Raw genomic sequence first — 15,316 nt, forward strand, 5'->3', positions numbered from 1 at the left:
CCCCACCCCAGTGCTGTCTGGAGAGAAACTCATGCTCATGGCTACCTGTGCAGATCTCAAGAGGAGGCATTCTGCTGAGAGTCCCCAGGGTCCCTGCCTGGGGAGCTTCTTTCTAGTAACTTAGACTGGCTGCGTCCTTAGAGACCCTTTAAATCCCAGTGATAATACAGAGGCTTTGGGTAGAAGGAGCCTCAATTTCCAAGTAGTTTCTTCCTTGTTTCTGTTCACTCTTGAGGGCAAATTAAGATTTCCACTTTTCCTTATGCATTTTTATAGGTTCAGTCTTGACTGTGTTTCACAATGAGCTTCTGCTCCTCTCTTCATGGTATATTTAATACAGCATTCAAAGGCTTCCTGACTCCGACACAAAATCCTGAAATCAGAGACTATGGCCGCAGCATTTCAATGAGGGAGGAAATGGGAAATTTATTCCCCTGAAGGACCATGCATAAGGAGCAGCAAGTCTTTCTTTTTAAAAATTCTAAATGAGTTTGGTTGGTTTTTCTGAGACTGGAGTGATTGGTAAAAGGCCAGCAGATGTCAGAGGCCACAGCACAGAACATGGAGATCCAGAGCAAGTGATTTGTTCTTATGAACTGGACCATGGGGATCTTCAGATGTTTACCTCAGCACCTCTAGGGGCTGAACTGCACATCTGGACCCTCAGATTTGTGAATGCAGAAGGTCAAGGTCTAGTAGCAGCTAAGCTCTTCTTACACACAGATAAGCCCTTCCCATTCCTTCCAGAACAATGAGGAAGAATACATGAAGCACCTCCCCACTTGATCCTTCTTGGACCATGGCAATCTCTGTCACCTCTCCTATTCCCAAACACCTTGTTCTTGACTCCTCCGGGATGAAGGGCAGAGAGCAGGAGGCAATCTGAACTCTCTGCAAAAGTAACCTGGGATACCTGCCCAGAGTGTGGCTCATGCCCGATGCTCTTGCTTTCAAACATCTTTTTATTCATATAGAATCCAGATGCTAATCTTCCAGCAAGGGCCCCCAAGCCCTCCCTTTTCTTAAATGTTTAAATCACCATGGTTTGACCTGTGCCCCATTCCATGCTGCCATGGCAACCAGTCTCCACTGTTCAGTAGCTGAGACTTTGAAATTACTCTTTCCTTTAACATAAGCAAATTCTTGGGCAAAGTTGACCTGTGTTGTTTGCTTACTGTTTTCTTGGAAGGGGAGGTGGGTACTGGGTATTGAACTCAGGGGCACTCAACCACTGAGCCACATCCCCAGCCCTATTATTTGTATTTTATTTGGAAACAGGGTCTCATTGAGTTGCTTAGCACCTTGCCATTGCTGAGGCTGGCTTTGAACTCACGATTCTCCTGCCTCAGCCTCCCGAATCACTGGGATTCTTGTTCTTTTAATAGTAATTTTTCTTCTGATTTTGTAAAGTTCATCCCCTGGTGTCTACAAAATTTCAAACAGTTTGGAACATGTCTTTCATCTTTTGTGTCTGAAAAAGTTCATGGGGCAAAAGTTTCTCCTCACCACAGACGTAGGCCAGGGATAAAAGGGAGGCAGCTATCTTTGAGGAGATAGAGATATACTTATTGAAGTATGAATAAAGGATCAGTTGTGAATTAGTACTTAGGACTTCAGGATTTGTATATGTTCTAAGTCCTCTTATTTATTTATTTGGGGGTACTGGGATTGAACTCAGGGGCTCTTAACCACTGAGCTACATCCCCAGCCTTATTTTGTATTTTATTTAGAGACAGGATCTCACTGAGTTGCTTAGCGCCTTGCTTTTGCTGAGGCTGGCTTTGAACTGGTGATCCTCCTGCCTCAGCCTCCTGAGCCACTGGGATTACAGGCGTGCGCCACTGTGCCAGGCCTCTCTGGTTTTTTAAATTACATGCTGTGTTGACAGACTTTGCTGGGAGCCCACCCAATCCTTCTCTTCTTCCAGGATGAGAAACTGTAACTAGGTACATGACAGCCCAACCAGGGTCTCCAGTTCCCAGTCTCTTTTGCAGCTAGGTCATGTGACCAAAAATGACCAGGAGCATGTGATGATTTTTTCTGCACAGGCTTCTTCATGCCTGTGCCCTCCTGCGCTGGAATGCAGAGGTGGCTGTAATCTAAACTGACTGTGAAGACGATGCCCCAGGGGATAGTAGGAAACTAGATGAAAGGAGCCCAAGTCTTGGACAACCACAAAGAGCAGAGAACCTGGCCAGCTGCCCCAGACCTTCACTGTCTCTGTGTGTTCAAAGTCACTTTGTTGTTGGCTCACTTTGTTATGCTTTTACCCTCTCAGCGACCACCCCTGAAGTCTCCCTCCTGCCTCCCTGTGGACCTCAGAACAGCCTTAAGAAGAGCAGGTAGGGGCAGGCATGGGATTGGGGTTGCAGTCTTCCCTCCACCCATTCATCTCATCAGCCCCGTGGGGCCTGCTCATAGTTCAAGAGCATTTTGCATGGAGTGACGTGGAGCAGTTAAAGATGTTGAGCAAAATTTTGCCCTTTGTTTTAGTCACATTTTCACTGCTGTTAACCAAAGAACAATTAGAGAAGGAAAAGTAAGTTTGGGTGCTTATGGTTTTGGAAGTCGGAAGTCTCAATTCATAGATGGCCAACTCCATTGCTCTGGGCTGGTGGTGAGGCAGAACATCATGGCAGAAGGGTGTGGCAGAAGAAAGCATCTCAGGGCATAGTACCAGGAAGCAGAGAGAAACCTGCTCACCGGGGCAAAATATGTATACCCCAAAGGTATGCCCCAGGGACCCACCTCCTCCAGTGACACCCTACCTGCCTACATTTGCCACTTAGTTTAATCTCTATGAGGGGATTGATGTACTGAGTCAGTTAAAGCTCTCATAACCCAATCATTTATTCTCTGAACTTCCTCGCTTTGTCTCACACATGAGCTTTTGGGGGACACCTCATATCTAAACCATTAAAAGTCCAGTCCACAATCCTGGCTTCAGTAGACGTTGTGTTCTTGTCAACTGGACGTCGTGAAATCCTCAGGCCACCTGAGGTTGAGGAAAGGGACCGTGATATTGTGACATAACAAATCTAAACTTGGTCTCTATCCTTGGTTCCAGACACAGAGTTCCTAAAACTCTGGGAACCGCCAGAGCAAACAAGAGGGCTTTTTTTTTTTAGTTGGCTCTTTTTAGTTACACATGACAGTAGGATTCATTTTGACAGAATTATAAAAGCAAAAGCACGGAGGGGGATTTCTGTACCTAATGAGATGACTTGTATCTGGGCCCTCTGGGCAGCTTCAGGAGCAGGGCTGGTCACCAGAAAGACCATGGCATGATTTCAGGGTTAAGACTTTCAGCCAGACCCTTTCACCTCTGGAGACTGGTCACCAGTGACCAGTGTTGTCAGCCATCATGCTATCCAACGAAGCCTCCATAAAAACCAAAAGGACGGGTGCATATGGCCTTCCTCATCCCAGGGAGCCCACCCAATCCTGCAGGCTGGCACTTCTGGAGAGGGCACAGAAGCTCCTTCCCACATGTCCTGCCCTCCGCATCTCTCCCATCTGGCTGCTCATCTGTATTCTTTGTAATATTCTTTAAAATAAATGGGTGAAAGAAAGTGAAGTGTTTCGCTGAGTTCTGTGAGGAGATCTAGCAAATTAATCAAACCCAAGGAGGGAGTCATGGAAATCTCCAATTTATAGCTCTTCAGGTGACAACCTTTTACTTGCCACTGACATCTGAAGTCAGGTCAGTCCTGTGGACGAAGCACTTAACCTGTGGGATCTGACATTGTCTCCAGGTTGACAGTGTCAGAACTGAATTGAGTCAGAGGACATCCTAACCAGAGAATAATTTGCTTTGTCTCCCCCGCCCCCCACTTCAGAAGAACCCAACAACCTGTTTCTGATACGAACTCTTTCACCCTGACCCCCCCTCAAAAAAAAAAAAAAAAAAAACTTGACGATGAAGCAGGTGGGTAGTACACCTGGAGAAATTACCGCCTGTGAATTTCAGCATCTGCTATGGACCGCACATTATTTCACTTACTTTCCCTTTTCTTTTCCCCTGCAGTACTGAGGATCAAACCCAGTGCCTTGCACGTGCTAAGCAAGCACTGTGCCATGGAGCTACACCTCCGGCCTGTGTTGACTCTGCACTCTGGCCCCTGTCTGGGAGGATTCCTACCATTTCAAAGACCAGGAAGGTGGGGTGCAGACTTGCCCCGAGTCACACAGAGAGAAGCAGCCCTAGGGTTCCGTTGTCCCTTCAGAGCACTTGTTTCCACCACATCCGTTTCCCTGGGACCTAAGACCTGAGCGCTGGGCTCCCCCACAACGGCAGGGCAGGGCTAGGGACCAGGGAGGCTAGCCAGGGACTGCCTGAGAAAGGGGAGCAGATGGCATTGAGACTGCTCTACCTAGAGTAGCAAGCTGTGTAGTGGGGAGGCACAGCCTGGGCTCAGAAAAGCAAAGCAGGGCTGGATCTAGACTTCTGTCGTCCATCTTGGCTGTCTAGGGAAACTTTGCTTTTATTTCACCCTGCCTAAAAAGACTATGATTCAAGACGAAAAGGTGGCAGACTTGCAGGGGTAGTCACAATTAGGATAACACTTCTGAGATTCTCAGTTGGTTCCTCTCACAGGTTCTGTGTCCATGGGTTCAACCAACCACAAAGGGGAAATATTCAGGAAAAAGAAATTCCTGTGTACTGAATAGGTACAGACCTTCCCCTCTTGTCATTATTCTCTGAACAACACAGTGTAGTGATGATTTACAGAGCATTTACCTTGTCTTGGTATTATAAGCCACCTAGAGATGATTTAAAGTTTGTAGGGGGGTGTGCACATCATTTTACATAAGGAACTGAGCATCTCCAGATTTTGATATCTGTGGAGACGGTTCCAGGACCTCTACAGGGCACTACTGTATTTGTCTCATTTCTAAGGTTCTTCTAAGAGGCCTTGGCACCTACTGAGGGTGGGGAATTACTTATTATTGTAGTTGGCAGGTTTCTCTCTCCCTCAAAGCCTCTCAGAAACAATGTAGGTGTGAAGCTTCTCTGACTTGACACAGATCCCAGGGTTAGTGTGAACCACAGGATAAAACAAAGAAGAAAAATAAGTGAATAATTGAAATAGTGAAGTAGATCTTGTCCTGACAGTCTCGGTCAAGGAGACCAGTTATCTTAGGAAATCAAAGTTCAGTAAAGATTCAGGAAGTCCAGAGAGCACTATGGAGAAGCCAACCGCAAGTGAGCATTAAGACTGACTGATTGAAGTCTGATTCAGCAGGGTCTTGATAAAGATAAAAGGGGTGTGAGCACCTCTTTGTGCCTCCTGTGGCTCCAATGGTCTCGGGTTGTCATCTTATGTGACATCCTTCTTTACTGTTCCCAGCAGGCTCTAGACTTCTTGGAATCCTTTTTTTTTTTTTTTTTTTTTTTAAGAGTTGCAAGAGCCAGAATGCTCATATGTCACAATCTAGTCACCATCAAGATAGTACTAAGACATGGGGCCCTGGGAAGGTGATTAGGTATGAGGGCTCCACACTCGTGAATTGGACTAGTGTCCTCATAAGAGGGACTTGAGGGAGATATTCTTCCCCTTCTGCCATGTGAAGACACAACAAAGTCCCAACTATGAACCAGAGGGCGAGCCCCCACCAGACACCAAATCTGCTGCTGCCTTAATTTTAGACTTTCCAGCTTCCAAAACTATAAAAAATAAATTTCTTTAGTTGATAAATTACCCAGTTTTGTTAGAGCAGCCTGAACAGACTGATAAATGGGTATTGGGCATTGGATCCTGGGCTTACTACTCATGCTCTTGGTGCAAATTTTGGTAAGAACATGGTCTTATACACTGAAAGAGCAATAATACTTTATTTAAAATATATACAAAATTATTACTTTGAAACATAAATATTACTTTCAACATACATCATATAGTGTGGGTTGATATAAATTTTGGTACCTTCATTCATTCAGTTTTGTCATTTCTCTTCTGCTCAAGGCTCCTGAAGAAAATTCTCTTGACAAATCCACCAGACAGGAAGTATCTACCTGTAGGCTTGGTCCCCTTGGTGGACTGGCTGTGCTCTTAGCCACTAAAATCCTACCCCTTGGGAGCTGAAGGCAAACCCTGCCCTTGTTGGGGGCACTGGGAACACAGGATTGATGCAACCATGCTTACTTATCCACAAGCCCATTGCCTGTATCTCTCTCCCGCCATCTTGGGTGGTTGGAATAGGTGTCAATTATTTTCTTGACAAACCCTCCCCTGGGCTGAGATTAATGTAAGTTTTATTTTCCTCTTCATTCCCCTTCTTTCCATGCCCTCTGTCACCACTAACATAGGAAGAATGCTGGAATAGGAAGCTGGACTCTGAATACAACTTGGAAAGAAATAAATGAAGCAAAAATGGAGTGTCTGTTCTTAGGCTGAGTCACTACTCTCCTGAGATCAATCAGATCACTGCTTTTGGATGTGACCCATGCCTCATTCATTCCTAGCTCCCCCATAGTGCCTCACATCCAGTAGGCACTTAATAAATGCTCATTGCATGGATGAATAAGTGAATGCAGGAGACCTGGGGTTGTGGGTTTAAAAACACCCATTTTAGAATCCAAGAGTTTGAGGTCATCTAGACCCACATCTTCACTTGGAAGCCGAGGCTTATAGAAGGAGGTGAGATGAACAAGGTCACCTGACTAGTCCCTGATAGTAAGATCTGGAATCAGACTTTCTGAACTTCTCCTTAAATTCCTCACTGTCTTCAGATCTGATGCACTCAAGAGAGCCCAATGGACCCCATGCTGTCCCTGAACTCAGGGAATTCCCCTCTCCACAACAAAAGCTCCTTGTGGTGATGGAAGCCTGTGGGCATAGTGGCCAAGTATACAGTGCAAGAAAGATCCCCTCGAGACTCCCAGATCCAGCCCTGGCAGGTGGGTCTGACAGCAGCAGTGGATGTGAATGAGGTAGGAGGAACAGAGGTCAAGGGGGATGCCCAGTTTGCTGGGTTTGTTTATTCTACAACAGTTCTAGCTTTAGAATGCATCTGGAGCCTTCCAAAGGCTCTGGAGCCCTGGAGTGTCCAGGGGAAACATGTAAACAAAGCCCCCAGATTCTGAAAGCAAGTCAGTACAAATACTTGCTCCATGGATGGATTACAGGCATTTTTTTTTTCCAGCACTGGGAAGGATGAAAATAAAGGGAGAATGGGAGGGACCATGAGGGAGAGGGGAGGGGGTGAGGGATGACCAGGCAGACCAGGTGTGGTGGGGAGATGGGCATGAGTGCCCAGGTGGGCGTCTCCTTTCAACAGAACTGCCCAAGAGCATCCTCTGAGCTGAGAACCTCCATGTCATACCAGGAAACTCAAAGAGTGTATGTGGTTTCCTTTGCATCCCAGTGTTTTTCGATTTCTTTCTGGAAAGGATGATGTGGCATGGTCAAAAATGCACACCTGAACAACACAAAGAGCCTCCTGTGGTTCCCTACACCCACAAAGGTAACTAACCCTGAAGAACACTGGCCTCAGTGGAGTGAATGGTAATGCATGGAATGACCCCTACCTGGGCTTCTCACGCCACCCCCCACAATCTGACATGATGGTGTTGCTCTTAGGCAGGGGTCCAGGGGGCTCAAACAGCAGAACTGAGCTCCCAGACAGATCCTCCTCCTGCCTGGCTCCCTCTGCTGCCCCCCTTCTCACTTCCTGCCCAACTCCCACACTACCCGCCCTCCCCATTTGCCTTGACTACCTCACCCTTCCCACCAGAACCAGTATGATTCTTCAACCATGAGAAACAAAAATAACTCGCCTTGCTGAAATTTGAAATTTGGGAGCTGCAGCTCATCTGGCAACAAATGAGTGCCTTTGTGCTTAAATGGTCACCAGCGAAGGAGGAGGACTCAAATGCCAGGAAGCGGAACTGGGTCTTGGACGGAACCTGTGCGGGTCCTGGCTCCCCACGGCTGTGCTACACTGCAGACTGGTTTTCATTAAACACGTAGACTCTGCTAGGCTGGATTCTCCTTTGGATCCGCTCAGGCACTTTGGGAAGGATTTGGAAAGTTTGGGGTAGCAACTCTAAGCAGGCCTCCCGGAATTTTTTGATTCTCCAGCAGTACACGATGGGGTTAAAGACGGACTTGAGGTAACTGAGCCACAGGATGCAGGTGCTGGTGGTGTAGAAGGACGGGCTGTAGTAAAAACGCCGGCTGAACACCGAGAGGAGGCTGTAGACGGAGTGCGGCAGCCAGCACAGGGAGAAGCCCACGAAGAGGATCAGGATGGTGGTGAAGGCCTTGGTTTTGAAGCTCAAGTCCACGCTGACCTGTTGTTGCCGCTGGAGCCGCCTCAGTCCAGCCCTGGTCAGCTGTCGCAGGTCCAGGCTGTCGGACTGGTTGTGGACGCGGACAGCATTCTTCCGCACCGTGTTGAGGATGCACAGGTAGGAGCACAGCATGACGCCGAAAGGCGCGAAAAACACGGCCACCACCAGCGTCACCACGTAGGCGCGGTCAGCGGGGAACTCGGTGTAGCCCAGCACACACTGCGGAGCTCGCGCGGGCACCTCCACGAACGTCCGGCCCGTGAACAAGGGGACCGAGATGCAGAAAGACAGCACCCAGGAGACCGCGATGATCACCTTGGCCCTGCGTGGATTCAGCTTGTCCTGCCGCTGGACGATGATGAGAAAGCGGTCCACGCTAATGATGAGCAGGATGGCCACGCCCTCTAGGACAAAAAACCAGTAGAGCGTCGCAGAGAGCCGGCAGAAATGGTCCCCAAAGTGCCAGTGGACGGTGATGAGGGTGACAGCGGTAAAGGGCATGCAGCATAAAGACAGCATGATATCCGAGAAGGCCAGTGTGGCCAGCAACAGGTTGATGGCGGAGCGCATGGCAGGCCTCTGATACACGATGATGCAGACCACGGTGTTCCCCAGGCATCCAACCACAATCATCAGCATCATCACGATTGCCAGCGATATCCTGAGCGGGGCGGACAGCGGGGTGGCCTCGGCATCCGACGCGTTGCTTGCGTTCAGCCGCAGGTGTTCGTAAGTCTCCATGGATGTGCTGTTACAGGACATGGTGGAGAGAAACTTGGAGCATGGACAGAAATGGCTGCAAGGGTGCCCCTCAGCGCTCAGGTGGCTTGCGTTTTCTGTCTACTGGCTGCATCTTCTTCCTCAATACCTGTGCATCTCCAGGTTGCTGAAACGGTCCGGGGGAAAGGTTTTTCTTTGGGTGTTCTGGTTATGATTTGCCATTCATCAATTACACCGCGATCATCTCTGTGGCAACTAATTGCATCCACAAGCTTCCTCCTTGGACACTACCTGTAGCCTGGAGCAAGCAAGAGTGCAAAAGAGAAGTGAGTTAGATTTTTCCAGCATGTGCTAAATAGAGAACTCGCTTAAATTTGGCAGGTACCAATGGACATATTTGGTGGGTTTCACATCTGTGATTCAGCCAACCAAGATAGGAAATGGTCAGGAAAAAACAGTGCATCTGAACTGAACCTGTACAGACTTTTCAAATTGTCATTTTTTCTCTAAATAATATACTATAATAACTATTTATATAGTACTTACATCACATTAGATATTAGAAGCAATCTTAAGATGAGTTAAATATTTGGAAGGATGTACATGGGTTATATGCAATTACTATGTCACTTTATAAAAGGGACTTGGGCATCTGTAGATTCTGCTCTCCAAAGGGAATTTGGAAGCAATCCCTGATGGATACCAAGGGACACTAGAAGGGAGAGAAAGAATGACTCATTTATATGTCATTTAGGACAAAACTTGGTATTCACAAACACTGAGTCTTGTCAAGCAGCCCAGGAAAATCTAACCAGCTATACTTGGGGGAGTGAGGACAGTACCTGGCAAGCAGGAGGTGTCCAGTAGATATCTGCTAAGTAGATGAATGAGCGGTAGTTGATGCTGCTGCTATTCTATTTGCTTAACTTAAAAAAAAAACCACTTTATTGGGGGTATAATTGACATATAAAGAGCCACAAGAGTTTGTATCACAATGAGCACTGAGATAAATAGGCACTGTGAAGCCATCACCACCACCAAGACCATCAACATATGCATCACCTCCCAACACCCCCCCCCCCCGTTTATCATTATTATCTTGTATGGGTATGATAAGAATATGTAAAGTCTACCCTCTTGACAAGCTTTTTGTTTTGGTACCAGGGATTAAACCCAGGGGTGCTTAACCACTGAGCCACGTCCCCAGCCCTTTTTATTTTTTAATTTTAGACAGGATCCCGCTAAGTTGCTTAGAGCCTCACTAAGCTACTGAGACTGGCTTTGAACTTGCCATCCTCCTGCCTCAGCCTCCTGAGCTGCTGGACCTCTTAACAAGTTTTAAGCATATGTTTTTGTTTGTTTTTACTTAAATATTTTAAGTATATTTATTTAACTTTATTTTGAGATAAGTGTAAATTCACATGAAGTTATAAGAAAGTAGTGAGATCCATATAACCTTAACTCAGTTTCCCTTAATGATAATATTTTGGATAACTATAATGTTGCTGTAGTATTACTCTTGGAAACACTGATATGGAGAAGGGATTTCTCCCCCAAAATAAATAAGCCCTTAAAAAAGATGATGATGGGCTGGGGTTGTGGCTCAGCGGTAGAGTGATCGCCCAGCAAGTGGGAGGCCCTGGGTTGGATCCTCAGCAGCACATATTTTCTTCCTCTGAGTTGAGGCAGGGATGTCATTCAGACAGATTGATGGCTTGGGTGAAATCCAGCTTCCCTCTTCTATCCCTCTGGCTCAGATTAATCTCTGCTGCAGGACTCTCTCATCAGTTACTTATGGACACAGAGCAGCCTTTGTACAGGGTAGCTATGTGTATCAGAGTGACATCACCACACCTGGATGGTTGAAGGTACTCAGCAGATGGCACTGTTATCATTTGAGCCCTGAGACAAACCAATCACAATATTACAACCACAACTGCTTAATTTATGTGTTATTTGCATGTGTACTGGACCAGCCAGCAAGTGAAGCAGGGTGTTTTGAAATTCATTTCCATGCCCCTCCTCCCCAACCATGTCCTATATAGTTGATGACACCAGGCAGCCGACCCATGGAGGCTAACCTCTTGCCCGACCAGTCACTCGGCTGGAAATCTGAACTAGGAACCACAAGAGACTGAGACTAAAACCACTGCCGAGAGGGAGATCACAGCGGGATGTTTAGGAAGAAGCCAAGGCTCTGGGATGGGCTGGATACTCTCATATCCCTTCGAATCTCCTGGACCCCTCTCCACTTGACTGGGAGGCTGGCCCCATGGCTCGTGAACAGGAGAGGTAAGAGGGGAAGTCTGTCTAGCCTGGCTCCTTCCTGCATGGTTGTTGGTGGTTCATTCCTCTCCAAAGGCCTCAGCCCCCGGGGACAGCCCCCCTACAACCTGGGCCTCACCCAGGTTCTCTAGCTATTTCCTGCCTCCCTCTGGGTCTGCTCTTTCCTTACTGCTCTTCATGAACTCTCTGTATGCATGGCGGTCTCACCTCTTCCCTGTCTGCATGGTGCACCATGGAAGGGGGCCTGGCAAGCTGAAGTCAGGAGGAAGTGGAAACTAATAAGAGTGAGCAGATATTAGGAGGTGGATAAAAGTGTGTATGTGTGTGTGTGTGTGCCTGTGTGTGTGAGTGTGCAAGTGTGTCTGTGTGTAAAAAGGGACACAGAAATCTTCCTCAATTGCTGGCAAGTTTTCAATTACAGTTTGTAATTTAATCCTTTCTCTGTTTTTTAAAAAATTTATTTTATTGTTTATTTTGTTCTAATTAGTTACACATGACAATAGAATGTATTTTGACACATTGTACATAAATGGAGTATAACTCCTTGTTCTTCTGGTTTACATGATTTACGATTATACTGGTTTTGTAGTCTTATATGATCATAGGATCAAAATGTCAGATTCATTCTATTGTCCTTCCTACCCCATCCTTTCTCTATTTTTAATGCATTTTTTTCTTTTTGTTTTTATCTAGTCTCTTACCCTCACTTCCATCATGTTAGAGACAACTGCATTCACCACTGCTGGGCCTTGCTGATGGCACTCCCATAATGCTGGATGATTAGTTACATCTCATTTCTTCACTTTGGACACTGGCTGTTGGCCTCACCATAGGAAGGACTCTCTGCTACCTCACTGTTTTCCTCTGAATGACTGGTCACTGATTATTTTTTAAATCATTTGAGAACCATTGTTAACTATCAAAGATATACTTGAACGTCTGTATCATAGTCCATCAAATATGGACAGTATCCCTTCATCTCGATTCTATATGATACACAATCAGTACCCCTTCTCCTTATCACCTGTGTTCAGTGGCAGAGGTTTCAGATTATGGCCTGTGGTGAGACAGAATGTCCCAGCAGGAAGGGTGGGGGTGAGGGCAAAGTTGTTCACCTTATTGTGGTGGAGAAGCAGAGAAAGGGGGGAAGGGGTTAAGCATGCCCCCAGTGACCCACTTCCTCCAGCTAGATTTCCACCACCTTCCGATAGTTCATTCAATTGTGAACCTACCAATGGATCAATCCACTGATGAGATACGAACCCTGGAGATACAATCACTTCCTTCAAACCCCACCTCTGAGTATTCCTGCACTGGGGACACCAAGCCTCCAACACACGAGCCTTTGGGAGACATTCCAGATCCACATCCTCTCTCCCCTTCCCATCTAGTCTGCCATCAGCATGCTCTTACCTAGTTAAGGACATTAACATTTACATTCTGTCCATCCACAACCAGATCTTCTATGATTTTTTTTTTAGAAATTAACAAGTATTTGACACCCATTAAAGATACGTACACTTTTATAACAATGTGATAATTGTTCAGTTTTTGGACAGATTATCTGTTGGCATTTTATCTTCCAGACCCTTTTGACATGCTGATTCTAAAGGAGCCATTTGTACAAGGAGCACATGCCCAGCTCCAAGGTCAAATGAGGTCCATTTTCTTACAACTAGCTTTGATGCTGACAGCTGACACATTCCACTTTATTTCACGTGTGATCCACGACTGTCTGGCGTAGCTCTCAGTGTTTTCCTTAGGTTGCCCCTCCCCCCTGCATAATGTGCCTTTAGGTAGAGTTTCCAATTGTGCCTTCCCTCTGAAGATGGTCCTTTCTCCCCAAGGCTGTCCCTCCTGCAGTCCCTGCCTCTGCTCCCCGGCTGGTCTGCCCACTGGGTAGCAGCACAGCCTCCATGTAGCACTGCTCTTCATGGATCCCCTGGACTCACTTGTTCCTAAACCCTGTGTTATCTTTCCGCTGGATTTCCTTTTGTTTTGCTTAAACCCAATGCCATTATGATTATGATTATGATTATGATTATTTTCTGGTACCAGGGATTGAAACCAGGGGCACTCAACCACTGAGCCACATCCCCAGCCCTTTTTTATATTTTATTTAGAGACAGGGTCTCATGGAGTTGCTTAGCGCCTTGCCTTGCTGAGGCTTTGAACTCGCAATCCTCCTGTTTCAGCCTCCTGAGCGGCTGGGATTACAGGTGTTAGGCGATGCCTTTAAATTGTTTGCTAAGAAAGGGTTCAGAGGAGGTAAGCTGTAAGTTTTTGGATCACTGAAAAAAATCTTTTTCCTGACCATGGACTAGTGCTTTGGCTATGGCATTGAGGCTGACTGAACGCATTCTCCCTTGGAAATTGGAAGGCATTGTCCCTTCCCGAATTCAGCATTGCTCATATTAGGATTGAAGAGCATTTGATTCTTTTACCTTTCACGTGACTAATTTTTGTCTCTGAATGATTCAATAATACCTTCTTTCTGAAAATGTTGGTATGAGATGTACTTTGGTTTGGGTTCTTTCTCCTTTATTGTGCTGGATGCTCAATGGGTCTTTTAAACCCAAAGCCACGTGAAGCTCGGCTCTGGAAAAGTCTCTTTTTTCATATCTTGGGTGGTTTCCTCCCCACTGATACTTGTCAGGGCAAGGCTCAGAGACTGGACAGATACTACTAAATCTCACTCATTGGGCCTCAATGTTTCTTTCCTTCTCCTTTAATTAAAAATAAAATTTTTGTGTTTGTTTTGGGTCCTTATACTCTGGGGGATTAAAAAAAAAACACTTATATTTAGTCCTATTTAATGTCTTAATTTGGGCAATCATTTTTTTCTGGCAATCATTTTTTAAAATTTAAGATTATTCTTATTTTCTGTGCCTTTTGTATAGCACTTCATTTTTTGCACATAGATGTCCTACACTGTCAAACTCTCTGAAGTTGTTATTTTAGGTCCTCATCTGTTTTATGAATCACACTTGGTTCCTCTAGAGTCAGTTGATTTACCTTTGTCTTTCTCTTTAAGACTGCTGTCTCCACTCATCTGGCTGGTGATGGATGTTGATCATGCTTCACATCTAAGAGCTGGATAGCTGCCGTGGGTCATTTTTCCCACAAGTTCTCTGGCAGTGTGGCATGGCTGTGGGTCGCCTCATATAGGGCAGGATTTGCTTGGAATGGATGAGAAGCCAGTTCTCAAGCTAGGGTCTTCCCTGTGCCAGGAAAAGTAGATTTTTCCTTGAGGGTCTCACTGTCCACATTGTAAACCTCTACTACCATCCACAGTATGGTTAATACACTTACTAAAGAGTCCTTTATTTTTTATTTTTTTGTCCAGCAGAGGGGAGGTAAATAGCAACAGCCTGAACTCCACACAGGATGAATCCCCTTTCAAAAATATAGTTTGAGGGCTGGGGATGTGGCTCAAGCGGTAGCGCGCTCGCCTGGCATGCGTGCGGCCCGGGTTCGATCCTCAGCACCACATACAAACAAAGATGTTGTGTCCGCCGACAACTAAAAAAATAAATAAATGTTAAAATTCTAAAAAAAAAAAAATACAGTTTGAGGGGCAGGAGAGTAGTTGAGAGGTAGAACCTTAACCTAGTAAGCTCAGAGCCCTGGGTTCAATATCAGCACCACAAAACAACAGAACAAAACAATATCTTGTGGGTCTCTGTTTTCCAATATTAATAAGTGTTTCACGAAGTATATAAGGATTATGCCAACCTTTAAGAAGTGCTACATGTGTAATTGGGATATAAGCCTGGTCCTCGACTGAAGTAGTTCCTATAAGCTGATAATTTTGTTATTTATCTTCTGTTAGCCACAGAAGATAAGAACTTGTGGAGAGGGTGATTGTGAAAAGCCTTTAAGGGAAAGGATCCAAAGTGTGGGACATACAGTAAAACCGTTCATATGCACTAGTTGCTCATTTATTTTCAAGTCAAGGATGGAAGCTTCATTTAGCTTTACAAAAAGATCATTAAAGGTCATTAAGGTGCTTTT

At 45.8% G+C, this 15,316-nt stretch overlaps 1 protein-coding gene across 1 annotated transcript in view; it reads right to left on the reverse strand.

Annotated features, from left to right (window-relative positions):
* Window positions 1-7,715: 7,715 nt before the first annotated feature.
* Window positions 7,716-15,316, reverse strand: part of Gpr45 (G protein-coupled receptor 45) — a 95,544-nt gene continuing 87,943 nt past the window's right edge. The window contains exon 2 of the mRNA XM_046423296.2: window positions 7,716-9,314. Coding sequence (XP_046279252.1) covers window positions 7,940-9,058 — 1,119 coding nt within the window. The 5' untranslated portion in view covers window positions 9,059-9,314 and the 3' untranslated portion in view covers window positions 7,716-7,939. The remainder of the gene's footprint in view (window positions 9,315-15,316) is intronic.

Source organism: Marmota monax, unplaced genomic scaffold (genome assembly GCF_021218885.2).
Source record: "Marmota monax isolate L192 unplaced genomic scaffold, Marmota_monax_Labrador192_F-V1.1 WCK01_AAM20220418_F8-fsc00271, whole genome shotgun sequence".
NCBI classification, from domain to species: domain Eukaryota; kingdom Metazoa; phylum Chordata; class Mammalia; order Rodentia; family Sciuridae; genus Marmota; species Marmota monax.